Source organism: Narcine bancroftii, chromosome 7, assembly GCF_036971445.1.
Source record: "Narcine bancroftii isolate sNarBan1 chromosome 7, sNarBan1.hap1, whole genome shotgun sequence".
NCBI classification, from domain to species: Eukaryota; Metazoa; Chordata; class Chondrichthyes; order Torpediniformes; family Narcinidae; genus Narcine; species Narcine bancroftii.
Window position 1 is genome coordinate 76,005,271 of NC_091475.1, and position 22,078 is coordinate 76,027,348.

Here is a 22,078-nt window from a genome sequence, read left to right on the forward strand (position 1 = left end):
CACATCATTGATTTCCCCCACTTTGTGGAATCACTTCAGTACCCTCTTTCTTTCTTAAATGCAGTTCTGGTCCGACCCGCTCTCCTTTGCTTGGCAGAACTTGTTCTCCACCCACTTCCTCCAGATCCAAGGTGTTGCCATGAGCACACACATGGGTCCCACCCGAGCTCTACCTTTTCGTCAGCTGTGGGGAACAATGCCTGCTTCAAGTCGCGTCTGCCTTCGCCGTTTTCTGCCTTTCGCTGTTCCACTTCCATAACCTTTGCGATCGGGTCTCTGTCAAGGAGATGCCTGATGCCATTTCTTCCCCTGCTCCCACCAGCCGTGGGAAGATCTGACAATGCTCGTCTGCATTTACCCAGTGCAAATCATGTCCTGAAAGCATCGCCGGGATTGAAAAGGTTCACCGGCCCCGAGCTTTGGGGACCACAGCACCGCATCCTCTGGTCGCTTCACCTTGGTTGCGATCTCTGGCTGCGGCGAGAGACTTTTTGGTTGACGCTGCGGACCCGCTTTCATTTCCAACCTTGGCGAAGTTGACTCCTCCTCGCTGTTGAAACACTCTCCTTTCCAGGTGCTGAAGGGGGTGGACTGTCCCTCTGACGTCAGCGAACTGGCCAGGGCACTCATTTCAACTTTTCAGTAAACTTCACCAAACTTTTCAGCCCAGTTCGAAAGCACCGCGTCTCCCACCGCAACCTCCCAATGAGGGAAAAAATCAACAGATTGGCATCATTTCCCCCCGAAGCGGATTAACATTGAGTGATCCACGTGGAGGTAATCAAACGGAGAGGAAAATAAAGCAGAATTAAACTTGTCTCCAAGTGATCCTTCCAAAAATGGCCAAGATGTCTATTGAAATCATTGCCTTCGTGATATCGATATCTGGCTTTATTCTGATATCTTCCACTTTGCCCACGGACTATTGGAAAGTGTCTACCATCGACGGAACGGTTATCACCACTGCCACGTTTTGGGCCAACCTCTGGAAGACCTGTGTGACTGATTCCACTGGCATCTCCAACTGCAGAGACTTCCCATCCATGCTCGCACTCGATGGTTTGTAGACTTAACGAATCCTTTCTAGCGTCTGTTCTACTTCCAACCCTGCGATTTCCCTCTGTCCAAGTATAAAGTATCAGGCACATTCCTTTCCTTTCCTCTGTGTTGTTTATTTATTTGTCTAGAATTTACAATAGAATCATTAGAACGTTCAGAGCCTGATTCAGGGCTCTCTAAAGAAGATGGACAATATCTCACAATTCTTGTTTAACCCAGGAATATTTAATCTTTAAACGCCACACATCCTAAACACACAGAGGGATTCATTGCTGACTGAATTATAAAGTTAACTAAGATATTTAGGTTGAGATTCTTTCGCTCCTAACATTAGTCGCTTCTTTTTTTTTTGGAATCTGCTATCCAAAACATGTTTTCCATTACTTTCACACTGACATACTAAATCATGATTTATCATTTGATATAGAAAACAAATTGCAGCTACTTGGTGTAACAAAAATTGCATGAACGTTGACAGTTTCATAATCTGGGATTTTAGTTTGCAAATGTATTTAGTTCCAGATTTCAAAATCATGATGCGATACATTTATTAATGCTCTGTGCAATTAGGTTTTACATGCTTATTAACAATGATCCTGTTCTGATGAAGGGACTCTGACTTGGAATGTTTAACTGCTCCCCCTCTGAAGATTCTGTGTATTTCCATCATTTTCTGTTTCAGATTTCCAGTAAATGTGTATTTTAATTCTCATTCATTGCTATTTCATTGTCACTTCAGCTTTTTCATACTTTTCATATTTTCAGTCTGTTTTTCATTTACTTTCCAGCGACTTTTCATTATCTTCATTCAAATAAACCTTTTAAGATTGAATTTCTAAACTTTGCGGACTTATAATCATGTGATCATTGATTTTAATGGTGGCTCTTCCCTCAAGTATAGGATCAGAAAAGTAACTCCTCAAAAATGCACAATTATATTAACACTAGTTACGTTGCACAGAAACAAGCCCGTTGGCCCACAAACTAAAACTCGGCAGCTTGAACTTGACAGATATCCCTCCGTCCCTTCACATTCATGTGTCTATCTAGAAGCCTTTTCAATGTTAGCGTTGTATCTGCTTCCATCACGACTCCTGCAGCCCATTCCAAACATCCACCACTCCCTGTGTAAAATATTTGTCTGCACATCACCCTTAAATGACTTTCCCCTGACCTTAATCAGATGTCCTCTTGTGTAAGATACCTTTACCCTGTGGAAAAGATTCTGATTGTCCACCCTATCAATGCCTCTCTCGATTTTATACACCTCTATCAGGTCGCTCCTCAGCCTCTGACGCTCCAGAGAAAACAACACAAGTCTGTCCACTCTCTCCCCATAACTCATACTCTCTAAACTAGGCAAAATCCTTGTAATCTCTTCTGTACCCTTTCCAAAGACTCCACATGTTTTTCTCTGTTTTCTTTTTAAACAACTCTTTTATTTTCTATGTTAGTAACCTCCTGAACAGCTGAATGGTAATGAATAGCTCAATGTGTAGTTTCATTCAAAAAAAAAATCCTATTAAAGGAGAAAAGATGATTAGGATTGAGTTCCACACACCTCCTGAGAGGTATCTCTTGCTTCAAGTTTTCATTTATTTGGATCTGAGTGTTTTGTATTTCATGTGGACAATACCATTCTGTTCAACCAGTCAACCTGCAGGTTTGGCGACTATTATCCTAATCTTTCTTGCTGCATTTCATGACTGTTGTTCAGCTTTCATTTTAAGGGAAAGGAACCAAAAGAATATGAGACTTGCTTATCAGCATAACATTCTCTTTCCAAGTAGGGCAATTTGTGGAACATAAATAAGCTTTATCTTTTGAAACAAAATAATTTTGTCATCAATACCTAGGTTGTTCTAATCTCCAAACTAAATGGAAGCATACATTGTCCAAGATAAAACTGCAACAGGGTGCAATCTCAGCAGATAGTTCATTTCTTTCCTTCCCTTTAATTCACATAGAAATAGAGTTGAAATTGACAGCAGCATATGGAAAGTTGAATTGTTTCCTGTGGTGGATAGGCATAACCCTGGGGAGTGAAATGGAACAGCAGCAGGATCTGGTGGGTACAAGTTGCCTGAAATTGGGGACACAGAGAAGAAGGGTAAGGAAGAAGGCATGTTGCATGCTGCACCGGCAGCCTCGACCAACTGGCCAAAAATAATTTGCGGAAAATAAATAGGTAAAAAAGATTAAAGTTTAAAATTGGCATCCCCTAGCAGTTAGTTCACCAGTCACACAACACACAATCTCAAGCAACCAGAAGATTCACTTATCCGGCATCTACCAATCTCCCACAGGTGTCAAATTACAGGGTTTTTACAGTGTGTGTGTACACACACACATATAAATATAAAAATATTGTACATATATTATATTTGACACATATGCCATATATATATAAATACTGTACATATATTGTGTGTATATTTATATATATGTGTGTGTGTGTGTGTGTGTGTGTGTGTGTGTGTGTATGTGTGTATATCAGTAAAGTCACCCATCAGTCTTCTATACTTCAGAGAAAAGAAGTGCTCGCCTACCCAGCCTCTTCTCTCCTTAGGAGCCCTCCAGTCCTGGTAACATCATTGTGAATCTTTTTTGCACTACTTCCAGTTCAATGATATGCTTCTGACAGCTTGATGACTAGAAATTTGCATAGTTCTCTCAATAATTTGGTACAGCTGTAACAGGATATCACTAATGATGTGATGGCCAAAGGACTGGCTCCTCCCCCGACTCCTCCCCTGCATATCCCGATATAAACCCTGGATCCCCGTCAAAACCCCAGTTCAGTCCAAAGTCTATTGTGTGTTATTCTTACTGAATAAAAGCATGTTGCACTCTCTCAGGTCTTGAGTGCTCTCAGTTGCGCTACAAATTTATTCAGTAAAGAAGAGGATGGAAGCTCTGATGAAGCCAGCGATGCTCTTAATCGACCTTCTGTCCCCTGAGATCCTGGAGGAATTCATGTACTGGCTGGAGTGCTTCTAAATGTACCTGGCAGCCACACAAATAGTCTACTCCATGGATGAACTCAAGAGGTCGGCGGTCCTCTCACGCAAGATAAAGGACTTAAAGGATTCCCAATCATCAAAGATTGCACTACTTATGAGTCGGCCATTGAAAGTCTGAAGGCTCGCTACATGATGTCATCCTAGCGAGGCATCAGCTCTCGCAATGGAAGCATGCTATGAGCATGCTATGAGCATTCACAAGGAACTGTGGGTACAAAAAAGGCTTGGCCTGCGAATGGGAAGACAAGCAGATCCAGGACGCTCTTGTCGGTGGTGTGAGGCCCAAGTACATCAAACAGTGGTTGCTGGAGCAAGGCAGTGTGGCACTGTCTGATGACATGCAACTGGCCAAATCGCTAGAGATGGTCCAACTGGGAGCTGATAACCTGGAAGGCACCCTCCAGGATGATCTGGTTTCCAGAGCGGCACCACACACAGTATTGGAGCTGATGGCAGCAGCCTCCAGCACTAAGGGATGCTTCTTCTGTGGTCTGCAACAGCACCTAAAAACTCAATGTCCTGCTAAAGACTCCATCTGCTCTGCTGTGGTAAGAAGAGGCACTGGGTGAAGGTCTGCAGGGTGAGAAGGAGTGTTGAGAGGTCCAACGCATGCACGACCCCGGCCGGGCTGACTGAGGTGAGTCCGAAGCTCAATCCCTCTACCTTCCAATCCCACTGTTGTGCACTATGGCCTTCTTGTGGTTCTGCATGACAGGAGCAGCGACGTGGGAAACCCCAGCAGCCATCTTGCCACATTTCAAAACTGGCGCCATCCTCATCAGATGAGGAGGGGGAGTGATATATTGCTGCACCGTGCGGTCTCCGCCATCTTGCTGGTTTTCAAAATTGGCACCAACAAAAGAAGAAGGAGGAGGGCGGCCATCTTACTGCACCTCGTGACCCCGCCATCTTGCCTGCCTGACAATCTGCAAAGGGAGAGCGACCCCAGTGAGGGAAACAAATGTATCTCTGGAGTCCTGGCAGTGATAATGTTGGACCAGGAGATACCACATCAACTGAACAATTCCACGATCAAGGTGGAGGTTAACAAACATAAACTGAAATGCTTAATTGACTCTGGCTTGACTGAGAGCTTCATAGATGCAGAGACAGTCCAAAAACTTAATCTTAAAGTGTAGTGCACGTCGAAAGAATCAAAGGGTTGTTGATCCAAACCAAGGCTTTTATTAACCAAAAGACTGGAGCTTATCACATGTAGGTCGACCTGTCCAGAATGATCTGGGACTGGCTAGGAGCAACCATTTAAGACCTGCCAGTAGGCGTGGCTACACTCTCAGCCAATCACAGCCATCCTATACTAAAATATATACATATATACATCGGTGATATATTCCGTACTATCACATAAAGTGTATCCTTCTAATTATCATTTTTTTTAGCTTCCCATATGCAGTCTGTAAATATTCAAGAACTTTGTATGGTTCATTTATCTTTACAGGAGGGGGATTTCTGTAAGTTCAAACTGTATGTATCTAAGAATTTATGCGCTCCAGTTTTGCTGGGTCTTGACTTCTTGTGTCACTTTAAAAATGTGACCCTGGAGTATTCTGGTCCTCTCCCTCCTGTTACGGTTCGGAACGAAAGGTCCCAAAATTCTGATGCCATTTGCTGTCTTTCCACACTGAACATAGATCCATCTCCTCTGTTCCCCGATCTGAGTACTGACTGCAGACTAATTGCTACAAAAAGCAGGTGCTATCACACAGAGAATGGGCCTTCATCAAGGTTGAGACACAGCGATTGCTCGATGAGAACATTATCCAGCACAGTGCCAGCCCATGGAGAGCACAGATGGTCATGGTAAAGGGGGAAGAAAAGTCCAGGCTAGTAATTGACTATAGCCAAACCATAAATCATTTTACACTCCTGTACGGATACCCACTTTCTCACATTTCGGACATGGTGAACCTTACGGTTTATTCGACCATTGACCTTAAAGCTGCTTACCATCAGTTGCCAATCCGTTCTGAGGACTGTCCCTACACTGCTTTTGAGGCTAACAGAAGACTATCAGTTCTGGAGGGTTCCATTTGGTATCACAAATGGGGTCTCAATCTTCCAGGATAAATGGACAAATTTAAGTTGAAGGCCACCTTCCCCTACCTCGACAATGTTACCATTTGTGGCCACTCTATGGAGGATCAGGCAGCCAATCTCCAGAATTTTCTCCATGCAACTGAGGCCCTGAACCTCACTTATGACACCAGTAGGTGCATGTGCAAGGCTAAATGCTTAGACATCTTAGGCTACGTGGTGGAGAATGACATCATTGGCCCAACCCCGACAGATGCATCCATAAAAGCTCTGAGGATGTGCCTGGGCTTCTTCTCATATCATGCCCAGTGGGTGCCCCAATATGCCGACAAGGTTCATCCCCTCTTAAAAACCACTTCCTTTCCACTGACAGCTGAAGCTCTAATTGCTTTCAACTATGTCAAAGCCACATTGTGAAGGTCACCATACCTGTGGTGGATGAGAATGTACCTTTCCAGGTGGAAAGTGATGCTTCAGGCATGGCCTTGGCACCTACCCTTAATCAGGTGGGTAGGCTGGTTGCATTTTTTTTACAGGGCCCTACAAGGTCACAAACTTCAGAATCCATCAGTGGAGAAAGAGGCTCAAGCCATTGTGGAGGCCATCAGGCACTGGAGGCACTACCTTGTGGGCAGAAAATTCACACTCCTCACAGAGTAGCGATCAGTAGCATTCATGCTCAATAATATAAAATGGAGAAAAATTAAAAATGATAGAATCAATTGGTGGTATACGATATGACTATGATATAGTCGACCGACCTGGGTCCCTCAGTGCACAATGAACTCTGCCACCCAGGCATCACGTGAATGGCTCACTTTGTCAAGGCAGGCAACTTACCCTACTCAATTGAGGATGTCAGGGAAATGACCAGGTCCTGCCAGTTCTGCGCTGAGTGCAAGCCGCACTTCTACCGCCCCTGCAAAACACATTTGATAAAGGCATCCCGGCTATTTGAATTACTCAGTATCGATATCAAGGGACCCCTCCCCTCCACGAACGAGAATGTCATTGATGAGTACTCTCGTTTTCCATTCGCCATTCACTGCCTGGACACGTCCACACTGTCTGTCATTAGGGCCCTCGACTCTATTTTTGACGTGTTCAGCTATCCCGGCTACATCCATAGCGACCGGGGCTCATCATTTATGAGCGAGGAGCTATGCCAGTTCCTGCTGATAAGGTGCATTGCATCCAGCAGGACGACCAGCCTCAACCCCTGGCGGAAGGAACAGGTTGAGAAAGAGAACACTACGGTTTGGAAGGCCGTAAAATTGGCCCTCTGGTCCAAAGGACTTCCAGACTTATGCTGGCAGGATGTCCTACCCATGGGGCTCCACCACTCCATTAGGTCGCTACTCTGCACTGTGACCAATGCGACTCCTCATGAGCTGATTTTTTATTTTGAGAGAAAGTCAACATCAGGGACAACGTTCCCGGCTTGGCTTACAGCACCAGGTCCAGTGCTGCTCTGAAAGCATGTGAGGAGGAGCAAATCTGACCCCCTGATTGAGAGTACACCTACTCAACGCTAACCTCACTTACACCTACATGGCATACCCAGATGGCAGAGAGGACAATGTCTCGATCAGGGACCTGGCACCATCACCTCAAGGGAGCCAGGACCTACCAAGGGTTCCCTGGGGAATGCCAAGGGGCTCAGGTGAGACAATTCAGGAAGTTGTTCCAGCCATCCCTCAACCAGAGCCGGATTACCCACGCCCTGAGGTCCCAGAACCATAGGAGGATCAGGAAGTCCAGAGCCTGCCTGCACAATGGCAATCTGCCTGCATCTCCAGACCTCCTGACAGGTTGAATTTGTAAATATTGTAAAAAAAAATTCTATGACTATAGTATGTTCTCTGTTTCACCTGCAGGCTTCATTCTAAAGGAAGGGGTGAATGTAGTGAACTGGGAATTCACTACTGATGTGATGTCCAAAGGACTGCCTCCTCTCCCAATTCCGCCCCACATATCCCAATATAAATCTTGAATTCCCGCCAAAACCCCAGTTCAGTCCAAAGACTATTGTGTTATTCCAACTGAATAAAAACATGTTGTACTCTCTCTGGTTTTGAGTACTCTCAGTCACACTAGAGTAAGCATGCCAAATACCTTCTTTATCACCCTGCCTGCATGTGCCACCACTTTCAGGGAACTATGTACCTCTATCCACCACATTTCCCAGGACCCTACATTTACAATATGTCCTGCATATTTTGATGCCAAAATATAACAACAATCTGAATTAAATTCCATCTGCCATTCCTTGGCCCACTTTCCCAGTTCATCTAAGTCCTGTTGTAATCCTAGGATACAAGTAATCCTTCTTCTCAGTCCACCATATCACCAATTTTAGTGTTATTCAAAAATTTACTAGCCAACATTCTCATCCAGATCCGTTATATAAATGCCAAACAAATGTGGACCCAGCACCAGTCCCTATAACACACCACTGATCACAGGCCTCTTGTCTGAAAAAAAATATCCTCTACCTATTACCTCCAGACCAGCTTTGTATCCAGTTGGCTAATTCAACCTCGATCTGTCCTCATCAAATATCTTGGTTGCCTCTTGAAAACACTTGTAAGGTATGATTTACCATGCATAAAACCATGCTCACTATCCATAATTACTCATTGCCTTTTCAAACGTTGATAGATCCTGTATCTCAGGATCTTACCCAATATCTTACTCAGCACTGATTTTAGCTCACTGGGTTGTGGTTCCTGGCTTTGATTGCAGCCTTTGTTAAATGAAGGCACAGCATTAGCTGACCCCACCAAGTCACCAAGCACCTTACTAATGATACAAGTACTTTTGCCAAGGCTCCCACAGATGCTTTTTCTCTAGCTTCCTATAATGGCCTAGGATAAAATTGATTGGGCTTCAGGTCTTACCTACCTTCATACATATTAAGACTTCCACCACCTCCACTTCTAGAATGTGGATTCTCTTCTAGATATCACTATTTATTTCCTTGAGTTCCCCAGTCTCCATGCATTTCTCCACAGTAAATACAAATGAGAAATGTTTGTTGAGGACCTTGCATGTGGCTTCACACAAAGATGTTTATCTTAAAGGGTCAAATTATCTCCCCAATTATTCTTTCACTTTTTATATATTTGAAGAATTTATTTGGATTCTCCTTTACCATATTTGCTGGAGTTTTTGTTGCTGGGACTGGAGGCCTTGAGTTATTTGTAGGGATTGGAATGGCTGAAAATATTTTCCTTGGAGTGACCTAATAGAGGATTATATAAAATTCTGAGGCATAGATAGATAGATGTTTACAATCTTTATCCTAGTGTAAGGGAGTCTAAAACTCAAGGGCGTAGGTTCTGTAAACCTTCATAAGGTTGTCCCTCTTCCTCCTTATTTCTAGGAAATAAAGACTCAGCCTTTCCAACCTCTCCCTCTAACTCAACACCTCCAGTCCAAGCAACATCCCAGTGCACACCTTCCAATTTATTGATGTCCTTCCTACAGCTGCGTGACCAGAACTGTCCACAGTATTCCAAGTGTGGTCTCACTAATACCCTGTACAGCTGAATCATGATTACCCAAATTTTCTACGTTCAAAGAAGGACAGTGGCAGGCGAGAATTCTACCACTGAACCACCCATTCTTTTTTTTAAATTTAATAAAAAACACATTCAATATAATGCAAAGTTCAAAAGCAAAAGCATCTTATACACAGCCACAAATTTGTATTACAATTGTGATGTAATATTCTAGAACTTTATGCAATTTAAAAACTTGGACAGCAACCTAAATTCTTATCTTTTAAGGCTGGTGTGGGACAGAAGAGGTTTGGTTACTGGCAATAGTATTTCATTAACCTCCATTATCAGGGTTATCCATATACCACAAAATATATTGGAAAGTGTAAACTATAAAGGCGTGAACTACATAAAGGCCTGGGATTATTATCCTGCGTTGCGTTTATTGCACTCTTTATTAAATTGTTGATGGAACCAACATTATTTTTATTAGGTAATGTTAAAATGTTGGGTTTGAAATTGAGATAAACTAGATATAAAATTGTGTTTTTGAGATTAGCCTTGTCTATAGTGAGAAAATGTATAGCGATTATATGGAAAAATTAGATTGATTCAAGTTTGCAATGATGGCATATGGAATTGAGATCATGCATTCCATTGGAAAAGATTATGTATAATTTACGAGATAATTATCTTTTTTATCGAAAAATGTGGAGCCCTTATTTGGATGAAATGGGTTTAAAGTTTTGAACTTTCTTCAGCACGTTGTGGTGGCGTCACCCTAATCTGTGGCATTTAATTGTGTTATTGATGGGTCAATCTCCTTTCTTTCTTTCTTCTTTCTTTGGGATTGGGGATGGTAGGGAGAGGGAGGGAGGGGTATTGGGGTGAATGGGAGGGAGTGGGGGGAGGAGGGATTTGGTATATGCCACATTGTTTTTTTATGAATTATTATATTTGAACATATTTGAATGTAATGTGGCTTAAAATTTTAAATAAAGTACTAAAAAAAGGCCAGTGTATTAAATACCTTTTTCATCCCCTTATCCACCTAAGTTGCCACTTAAAGGAATTATGCACCTATGCCCTAGGTCTCTCTGTTTTACAACACTCTCCAGAGCCCTTCCATTCAATTTGCAAGTCCTACCCTTGTTTGACTAACCAAAGTGCATCAGCTCAGACTTATCAGAGTTAAATTCCATTCGCCCCTCCTTGGCCCACCTACATAACTAATGCAGATCCTGTTGTAAATGTAGACATCCTTCCTCATCTATCCTGAATTTTATTAACTATGTTCACTATATTGACATCCAAATCATTCATGTAAATGACAAATAGCAGTGGACCCAATGGACAGGCTTCCAATCAGAAAAACATCCTTTAATACTATTCTTTGCTTCCTTCTAATAAGCCCATTTTGAGTCCCATGTGGCAGCTCACGTTGGATCCCATGTTAATTAACCTTCCCGACTAACTTGCCACACAGACCTTGTCAAAGTGATCTGAATTGTTTCTGTTGTAAACAGGCAACATTTTAAAAAGTTTGAATAACAAAGATATAATTCTAGAGACTTTTTTGCTTCTGTTCAGATCTTGTGTCATCAGAAATATACAAAAAAATTGAGTTGAATTTTCATTGACCTTTAGAATCCATGTATCATTTTACCAAAAATTGCACTTGAACTACTTGATATGTGTTGAAAAAGACCAGGGATTTTAATTAGAAATTATCAGTGAGTTTCTGTGACCTTTTCTGTATGGCTTACATTAATTTCCTGTTTTGTAAGAGATGCTCATTTTTGAATGTCTTTGATGGAATGATTACAATTCCAGCAAACTAACATTATATACAATGGCTTTCAAGCAAATATCCCAAAATCTGAATGTTAAGCAACCACATGTATTCTGAAATCTTCAAACAAATTTGACAGACTGATGCAAGAATACATAATTCATGACACAAGCAGCCTCTTATCAATGCATTAATAGAATAGCCATTCTCTTATAATTTTGACTTTAAATTTGTTGTGTACAGGTACACAATCCTTTATCCGGACATCTAAAATCTGGAAAGCTCCAAAAACTGGCATTTTTTTCCTGGTGATGGTACAGCAGAACAGCAGAGGGGGGGAGAGAGAGAGAGAGAGAGAGAGAGAGAGAGAGAGAGAGAGAGAGAGAGAGAGAGAGAGAGAGAGAGAGCAGCACGACTAGGTTGGGTGGGTGGGGGGAGATACGGCAGCATGACTCAGGTGGGCAAGGGGGGGAGAGAGTTGGCAGTGCGACTCAAGTGGGCAGGGAAAGTGATGGCAGCGCAACTTGGGTGGGTGGGGGGAGAGAGAGAGAGCAGCGCAACTTGGGAGGGCGGGGGGGGGGGGGGTGGCACCAGTGCGACTGGAAGGGAGTGGATACGGTAGCACAATTCAGGTGGGCTTAAATCTGGGGCAGCTGGCTTTTGTTCTGAAATGCAGAAAAATCCAAAATTCAGAACACACTGTTCCCCAAGGGTTCCAGATAAAGGATTGTGTACCTGTAATAATAACAGAAGTGAAGATACTGGAGGTTTTAAACATCTGAAAAAAAGATTTTTCCACAGGGCATGATCATGAGCCCAGGGCTTTGTGGGAAACTAGGGAAGAAAGTTCAGGAGCCTTGACAGCGATATCCATTTCATTGTTGGACTAGGGTGAGGTGCCAGATGACTGGGGGCTGCTTAAGATGGTTCCTTCATTTAAAAATGGCTGCAGGGACAAGCCAGATTAGGACATAATTTTAGTAAAGATATTAAGCCTTTGTTAGATTTCTTTACTCTATAAGATGTGTTTTAAATCATCAAAATCAAGTTTTTTTAATAGGTAACAATTTAAATTTTTGTCACAAAGTAAATTTGATTAGGCAATGAAGTGTATTTCACAAATGATGTTTAACTGTATTAGTTACAATCTGAAATGTGTGAATAAATTGAAATGAGTGCAGAATGTAATATGAGGGATGAGATCTGCTATGTTGGGCTGAAATCAGAATACTTAAAGATCTAGAGCTGTGTCTCACAGCATTTTGGAGTAACACCAACTTTTTGACATCTCTTCTCATTGCCACTGCCATGTGGCTTTAGCTCATCTCCAGAGAGTACTAGAACTTATGGACAGTCATCGGACTTGCCTGTCCAGTTGCCAAGACCAAAGTGCACCAGGTCCTTTTCAAAGAGGATGATGATGCTGATGAGAATTTATTGTCATGCACACGAATACAATGGACTGTTCTTACCTGCTGCAGCTAACTACAATCGTATATACGACCAGAATTTACAAAGACAGAAAAAAATGATAATAAGTATAAAAGCTCAGCTGAATAAATATTTACAGTTGAAGTAAGTGCAAGAAAAAAAAAGACATTTCAGTCATGCAGACAGATCTTTTGGTGGTCGAGGAGTAGTTTATGGTACAGGTTAGGGTAGTAAGGGAAGGTTCAAGTCTGATAACAATTGGGGAAAAAAAAACATCTTTAAGGAGTTTGTACATTCTCCCTGTGTCTGAGTGGATTTCCAGTTTCTTCCCGCCCTCCAAAGCATACTGCAGTTGTAGGTTCATTGGGGGATTTGGGCGGCATAAGCTTGTGAGCCAGAAGGGCTTGTTACCATGCTATGTGTCTAAATTTAATTTAAGGAACTTGGAGGTGCTGGACTTTAGACTTCTGTATCTTCTGCCTGAAGGTAGCACCAAGAAGAGAGAATAGCCAGGGCAATGAGGATCCTTTATGTTGTCAGCTGCCTACTTGAGGCAGCATTTCACATAGCTGCATCAGCACTCATCTATGTTGAGGATGCCATGTGAAAAACATGGTTGAAAACACTGCTATGGCTCTATGGCCCTGATAACATACAGTGCCCTCCATAATGTTATGGACAAATAGACTTTTTTCCTTTATTTGCCCCTGTGCTTCATAGTTTTAAATTTGTAATCAAACAATACACGTGATTAAAGTGCATATTCCAGATTTTATTCGGGGTTATTTGTATACGTGTTAGTTTGACTACGCAGAAATCACAGAACTTTTTATACATAGTCTCCCCCATTTTAGGCCACCATAATGTTTGGGACATTTGGCTTCACAGGTGTCTGTGGTTACTAAGGTATGTTTAATTGCTTCATTGATGCAGATATAAGAGAGTTAGGCTTGTTTCTATGCTTTTGATCACCTTTGGAGTCTGTAGTTGCCATTTTTCAATATGAGGACCAGAGTTGAGCCAATGAGAGTCAAAAAAGCCATTATGAGGTTGAAAAACAAAAATAAAACTCTAAGGGACATTGCCCAAACCTTAGGATTACCAAAATCAACAGTTTGGAACATCATTAAGAAGAAAGAACGTACTGGTGAATGCAGTTATCGTAAACCGACTGGTATTTCAAGGAAGACCTCCACTGATAATGATAGAGGAATTTTTATCATAATGAAAAAAAGTCCCCAAACATCTGTGTGACAGGTCAGCAACACTGTTCAGGAAACAGGGATGGATGTGCCAATGGCTATGGTCCACAGAAGACATCATGAACAGAAATACAGAGGCTACACTGCAGGATGCAAATGACTAGTTAGACACAAAAAAAACAAGATGGCCAGGTTACAGTTTGCCAAGTATTTAAAAGAGCCTGCAAAAGGTCTTGTGGCCAGATGAGGCCAAAAGTAACCTGTATCAGAATGATGGCAAGAGCAAAGTGTGGAGGTGTAAAGGAACTGCCCATGATCCAAGGCATACCACCTCATCAATGAAACATGATGGTGGGGGTGTTATGGCCTGGGCATGTCTGGCTACCACAGGTTCTGGTGCACTTATCTTCATTGATGATGTAACTGCTGATGGGAGGAGCAAAATTAATTCTGAGATGTATAGAAACATCTTATCTGCTCAAGTCTGAGCAAATGCCTCCAAACTCATTGGAGAGCTCTTCATTCTTCACCAAAACAATAATTCCAAACACACTGCTAAAACAGCAAAGGAGTTTTTCAAAGCAAAAAAAAACTGGAAAATTCTTGAATGGTCAAGTTGGTCACCTGATCTAAATCCAGTTGAGCATGCCTTCCATATGGTAAAGAGAAAACTTAAGGGGACAAACCCCCAAAACAAGCAGAAGCTAAAAATGGCTGCAGTAGAGGCCTGGAGCAACCAGTCATTTCATGCAAAGGATATGCGACAAAGTACTAAACATGGCTACTTTAATATACATCCCAGATATTATGGTATCCTGAAATGAGGGGACTATGTATAAAATGGACTGTAATTTCTACATGGTCAAACCAAAATGTATGATCTTGAATAAAATCTTCAATATGTACTTTATTCCATAAATTGTTTGATTACAAATTTAAAACTGGAGCACAGGAACAAATAAAGGAAAAAAGTGTCTTTGTCCCTAACATTATGGAGGGCACTGTACCACACAGATTGATTATGTAAGGCTGGTCTAGCCATCTGAAGCTGAAATCAATATGTCTGTATTAATTTTAAAAATAATTTAATCATAAAAATACATGCAAATGAAAACACTGTAAATGACATTCTTAGTTTCCTACCCTGTACACATTTAAATTGCCATTGAGTCTCCATGTTCAGGTTCTCTATATTGTAGTGTTAGCCAATCATTATTCTATGGAGCATCGTTTGTCTCTTTCTCGCACCAGGATGTAATGCCATACTGACCAGGGAATCACGCTGCTCTCCATTGCAGGCAAAATCTTCGCTAGGATTCTCCTAAATAGAATAATACCTAGTGTCGCCGAGAATATTCAACCAGAATCACAGTGTGGCTTTCGCGCAAACAGAGGAACTACTGACATGGTCTTTGCCCTCAGACAGCTCCAAGAAAAGTGCAGAGAACAAAACAAAGGACTCTACATCACCTTTGTTGACCTCACCAAAGCCTTCGACACCGTGAGCAGGAAAGGGCTTTGGCAAATACTAGAGCGCATCGGATGCCCCCCAAAGTTCCTCAACATGGTTATCCAACTGCACGAAAACCAACAAGGTCGGGTCAGATACAGCAATGAGCTCTCTGAACCCTTCTCCATTAACAATGGCGTGAAGCAAGGCTGTGTTCTCGCACCAACCCTCTTTTCAATCTTCTTCAGCATGATGCTGAACCAAGCCATGAAAGACCTCAACAATGAAGACGCTGTTTACATCCAGTACCGCACGGATGGCAGTCTCTTCAATCTGAGGTGCCTGCAAGCTCACACCAAGACACAAGAGAAACTTGTCCATGAACTACTCTTTGCAGATGATGCCGCTTTAGTTGCCCATTCAGAGCCAGCTCTTCAGCGCTTGATGTCCTGTTTTGCGGAAACTGCCAAAATGTTTGGCCTGGAAGTCAGCCTGAAGAAAACTGAGGTCCTCCATCAGCCAGCTCCCCACCATGACTACCAGCCCCCCCACATCTCCATCGGGCACACAAAACTCAAAACGGTCAACCAGTTTACCTATCTCGGCTGCACCATTTCATCAGATGCAAGGATCGACAACGAGATAGACAACAGACTCGCCAAGGCAAATAGCGCCTTTGGAAGACTATACAAAAGAGTCTGGAAAAACAACCAACTGAAAAACCTCACAAAGATAAGCGTAAACAGAGCCGTTATCATACCCACACTCCTGTTCGGCTCCAAATCATGGGTCCTCTACCGGCATCACCTACGGCTCCTAGAACGCTTCCACCAGCGTTGTCTCCACTCCATCCTCAACATTCATTGGAGCGCTTTCATCCCTAACATCGAAGTACTCGAGATGGCAGAGGCCCACAGCATCGAGTCCACGCTGCTGAAGATCCAGCTGCGCTGGGTGGGTCACGTCTCCAGAATGGAGGACCATCGCCTTCCCAAGATCGTGTTATATTGCGAGCTCTCCACTGGCCACCGTGACAGAGGTGCACCAAAGAAAAGGTACAAGGACTGCCTAAAGAAATCTCTTGGTGCCTGCCACATTGACCACCACCAGTGGGCTGATATCGCCTCAAACCGTGCATCTTGGCGCCTCACTGTTCGGCGGGCAGCAACCTCCTTTGAAGAAGACCGCAGAGCCCACCTCACTGACAAAAGACAAAGGAGGAAAAACCCAACACCCAACCCCAACCAACCAATTTTCCCCTGCAACCGCTGCAACCGTGTCTGCCTGTCCCGCATCGGATTTGTCAGCCACAAACGAGCCTGCAGCTGACGTGGACATTTACCCCCTCCATAAATCTTCGTCCTCGAAGCCAAGCCAAAGAATTCTGTGGAGCATCATTGACACTAATGTGGCCCTCTGGGGTGCTGCTTTTACATTGGGCAAGTTCCAGCTGAGACACGGTGTGACGCAACAGTTAACTGATGAGAAACACTCATCTATGATCCAGCAAACCTGTGATGCCTGCATAACATAAGTAAAGATTGGGAAGAGGTTTAAAACTTTCAGTTTTGCTGCCTCAGATCAAGTTCAAGTTTATTGTCACATGTATCAGAAATGCGATGGAAGAGGTTGTTTTGCAAGCAGACCAGTAGACATAGTACAAAAGTACAAGTGTGCAAAGTTACACACAGTTTGGACAGAGCAAAGGCACATTGTTTTATTATTTTGGGTTCATTCAGGAAGTTGATAAAGAGATGCATCTCCTGGTGATACAAAGTGGCCAATTTGGAGCATACTATTTCTGCTAATATGTATTAATTGCTGAGGCAGTGACATATGCAATAGTTTAATCACACTTATTAGATGGACATATTTTACAAAATATTCTGTATAGTGATATCCCATTTGGTATTATCCCTCGAAATGCTGATTAGTTATAGAATTCTTGGTGCTGGAGTCTGAACATGCACAGTTCATGCTCCACACGAAGAAAGCCATTTACCTCAGCTGTGCACTTCTGTGTTATGAAGCTCCATGGCTCCCAGCCTCCTTTGGCCTTCCTGCAAGAATAAAACAGTAGTCATATTGCTGTGTGGCTCTTGAGACAAGGCCTATAAGGGCTGGTACTTGGTGGTCTGCGCTGAGCGCTTCATCAGTATTGAAATATAGTGCTCAGGGTTGTACACTGACTGGCATAGTTTGTGCAGGCTTTGCTAGTAAACAGTTTCATTTGTTCCACATGTAAATAGGTACTTAGCATTCTATTTGATGGAAGCAGCTACCTCCCCCCTCTCCTTGTCTGCTTGGCTCTTCTCAGCCCAGAGATTTCTCTTCTGTAATAAAGCATGGAACTGGATACAGTTGGCATTGCTTATGTTGTCCACTGCAGTAGAAAGATGATTGTCTTCAGTGAATCCTGAGAGCATTTGGTAGCATTTGCCGATTTGATATCATTGTACAAAGATAACATTGGGCATAACTGAAAGATTAAGTTTCTATAGAAACACCATCCCTCTTCAAAAGTGACATCACTCGTAATCTGCACCAAGTCTCAAACAAAAAGTGGCTTTCTGGCTCTGCAGGGGATACCTATAAAGTATTCAGCTAGCAACAAAGACTTTATTCTTCAAGAATAACTGCAAAATGCATCCATTTAATTTACAGTCTCGATTCCTCCCGTTGAATCAGTTGGAACTCATTGTTTGGCCTACTTCAACAACAGAAACCCATTAACGGATAGGAGCAGCAAGAGGCCATGTGGCCCCATGGGCATGCTCTGCCATTCATTAAGATCTTGGCTGATCTGATTTTACCTTCAGCTCCATTTTCCTGCCTGTTCCCATAAACCTTGTCTTCCCTTTCCAGAACAAGGGAATTTTCTATGCACAGCCACTTATTTCAAGACCCTGAGATGTAGGCCATCAGGGGAAGGGAACTTTATTACTATTTATTTGCCAAGTACCTTCCCTATAGTGATTACAATAAAATCCAATGGTATCGAGCACCTATGGTGATAGGTAGTTGCCGGATAAGTGAATTTCCCGGTTGCTTGAGATGGTGCGTTGTGCAATTGGCACACCAATGACAAGGCGCACCAATTTTAAACTTGCCTATTTTGTCTTTATTTATTTTCTTCAATTTTTTTACTGGTTGCTTGAGGCTGCAGTTTGCTTGAACTCCAGATAACTGAGGTTTTAGTATATTTCTTTTAATCCTGTTGACACCCTCCCTCACCCTAGATCTGCTGGAATTAGGATGTTTTTAAGTGTCTTCCTCCATGAAGGCAGTAAATCAAAGTTGTTCAAGAACTCTACCATTTCCTTACCAATCATTAATTCTTCAATCTTATTCCACAAGGGATGATATTACCTTGGTATTCTGATCACAACAATATAAAGATAGGAGTGGTAATTGGACACTTTACTGCTGAAGCCTGCATGGCCAATCAACTTCCCTTCTGTGCCATTTCCCCATAAATGTAAATTCTTAGACAACCTGAATATTTTTCTATTTCTATATTAGTTAAACTGTAGCCAATTATCTGGTCTCCACCATATGCAGGCAAAAAAATCTTACAGAGATACACTATAAATTTGAACTCACTTCAACTATAAATGATGGACTCATTATTTAGCAGCTTTGCCCTCTTGTTTGTGATTCTCCCACTGGTGATAATATCTCAACACCTAGCCCTGTTAAAGTGCCCTTGGGATCTTATATGTTTGAATAAGGCCACTTCCCATTTTTTTAAACTCCAAGGACTGCAAACCTAAACTGTCCAGAGAAGACGACCCTCTCCATCCCAGGAATGGGCTGGTGAATCTTCTTTGGATTGCACCCAATGCTGCTTTTTTCAATTTTTAGCCCATGGGACAAAAGTTAGATCCAGTATTCGAGATAAAATCTCACCAAAGCCCTGAACAACTTTCATATTCTTAATCTCCAGCCACTTTGCATTAAAGGCTAACATGCCACATCCTGTTCGGTATTGTCTACCTTCTCAACTATTTGTTGCACCTGCTTGCTAACTTTGGTCATTCATACACTCGAACACCAGATCCCTGGGCACTCATGTGCTGTGCAAGTTTTTTCCATTTAGATAATAATGATTTCTCTTTCTCTGCCATCTGATTCCTCTCACAATCTATATACTTATTTTTTTTCGCATTACCCTTTCCTATTTTCTAAAGTTTCTCAATCCTCTGACAATCGTTACTTTTGTTTCCTAATTTGACACGATCCTTAATTTCCTTGGTTATCAGGTTTTTAATATTTTCATGGAATATACAATTGTTGAGAATTATGAAGCATCTTCTGAAATATCTGTTTTTTGTTGACTACTGTCTTAAATTTTTTTTCTTCAATCCGCTTTTGAGCTTCTGTCTTCATACCTTTAGTTTAGTTTAGTTTAGATGTAAGTGTTTCACTCTCAAAGCTGAATATAATATTCTACTGTAGCGGCGCTATGGTGGCACTACAATTCCCAGGAGGCATCGAACCAACCATGTGACATCAGTGCATGATGACATCAGCTGGTGCTGAATGCGTGATTCTGACTTTTAAAAGGTTGCACGGGTGACGAAGAGTAAATCTGTTTGATTCACTCTAGAAACACCTTGTATGGTTATTTCGTTGTGTCCACTGCGATTCCAGTGGCCACAATTGGTGACCCCGATGAGTCCAAAAACGTATTTTTGGACAAACAGAGACTCTGCAGCCGACGCTGTGAAGCTGCCACATTTATGGACAGCTGAGCCTGAACTGTAGTTCCAACAGGCTGAAGCACGATTTCACCTTCGCAAAGTCCAATTCGACACCACTCGTTATTACCATCTTGTCAGTGCCCTGGACCAGGCCATTGCTAAGAGGGTCGGTGACTTCCTATGGGATCTACCACATACCAGCGAGTATGACAGTTTAAAAGCACTTTTATTTTGTGTGTATGGTATGTCCCATAGGGAAAGGGCAGCCAAACTAATAGATCTTGAGGGGTTGGGAGACTGCGCCCCTTCAGAACCAATGAGTGAAATGCTATTCCTGGCAGCTGGCAAAAGGCCCAATATGTTATTTGAGGAGCTCTTTTTAGAGTGAATGCCAGATGATATTAGGCTCTTGTTTATCCAAGTGTTCATTTGAAGATCCAAGGGCTGTAGCGGCAGAGGCAGACATTCTGTGTCTGGCTGAAAAACACAGCAAGGAAAGACAAGTCTGCACAACCAACCCCTCCGATATTGACCCCGTGTCACACTCTAGTCTTCTTTGGCTTGGCTTCGCGGACGAAGATTTATGGAGGGGGTAAATGTCCACGTCAGCTGCAGGCTCGTTTGTGGCTGACAAGTCCGATGCGGGACAGGCAGACACGGTTACAGCGGTTGCAGGGGAAAATTGGTTGGTTGGGGTTGGGTGTTGGGTTTTTCCTCCTTTGTCTTTTGTCAGTGAGGTGGGCTCTGCGGTCTTCTTCAAAGGAGGTTGCTGCCTGCCAAACTGTGAGGCGCCAAGATGCATGGTTTGAGGCGATATCAGCCCACTGGCGGTGGTCAATGTGGCAGGCACCAAGAGATTTCTTTAGGCAGTCCTTGTACCTTTTCTTTGGTGCACCTCAGTCACGGTGGCCAGTGGAGAGCTCGCCATATAACACGATCTTGGGAAGGCAATGGTCCTCCATTCTGGAGACGTGACCCACCCAGCGCAGCTCGATCTTCAGCAGCGTGGACTCGATGCTGTCGACCTCTGCCATCTCGAGTACTTCGACGTTAGGGATGAAAGCGCTCCAATGAATGTTGAGGATGGAGCGGAGACAATGCTGGTGGAAGCGTTCTAGGAGCCGTAGGTGATGCCGGTAGAGGACCCATGATTTGGAGCCAAACAGGAGTGTGGGTATGACAACGGCTCTGTATACGCTTATCTTTGTGAGGTTTTTCAGTTGGTTGTTTTTCCAAACTCTTTTGTGTAGTCTTCCAAAGGCGCTATTTGCCTTGAAGAGTCTGTTGTCTATCTCGTTGTCGATCCTTGCATCTGATGAAATGGTGCAGCCGAGATAGGTAAACTGGTTGACCGTTTTGAGTTTTGTGTGCCCGATGGAGATGTGGGGGGGCTGGTAGTCATGGTGGGGAGCTGGCTGATGGAGGACCTCAGTTTTCTTCAGGCTGACTTCCAGGCCAAACATTTTGGCAGTTTCTGCAAAACAGGACGTCAAGCGCTGAAGAGCTGGCTCTGAATGGGCAACTAAAGTGGCATCGTCTGCAAAGAGTAGTTCACGGACAAGTTTCTCTTGTGTCTTGGTGTGAGCTTGCAGGCGCCTCAGATTGAAGAGACTGCCATCCGTGCGGTACTGGATGTAAACAGCGTCTTCATTGTTGAGGTCTTTCATGGCTTGGTTCAGCATCATGCTGAAGAAGATTGAAAAGAGGGTTGGTGCGAGAACACAGCCTTGCTTCACGCCATTTTTAATGGAGAAGGGTTCAGAGAGCTAGTGCTCTTGGCACATCATTCCCTACCAGCAGGCAATGCCTCAAGACAAGCAATCAGCCTGTGGACACCTCGTCTTGGTGTTATTACCACAG

At 43.0% G+C, this 22,078-nt stretch overlaps 1 protein-coding gene across 1 annotated transcript in view; it reads left to right on the plus strand.

Annotated features, from left to right (window-relative positions):
- Positions 1–648: 648 nt before the first annotated feature.
- cldn10a (claudin 10a) overlaps positions 649–22,078 on the plus strand; it is a 79,955-nt gene continuing 58,525 nt past the window's right edge. The window contains exon 1 of the mRNA XM_069892465.1: positions 649–1,059. Within this exon, the coding sequence (XP_069748566.1) occupies positions 840–1,059 (220 nt within the window). The 5' untranslated portion in view covers positions 649–839. The remainder of the gene's footprint in view (positions 1,060–22,078) is intronic.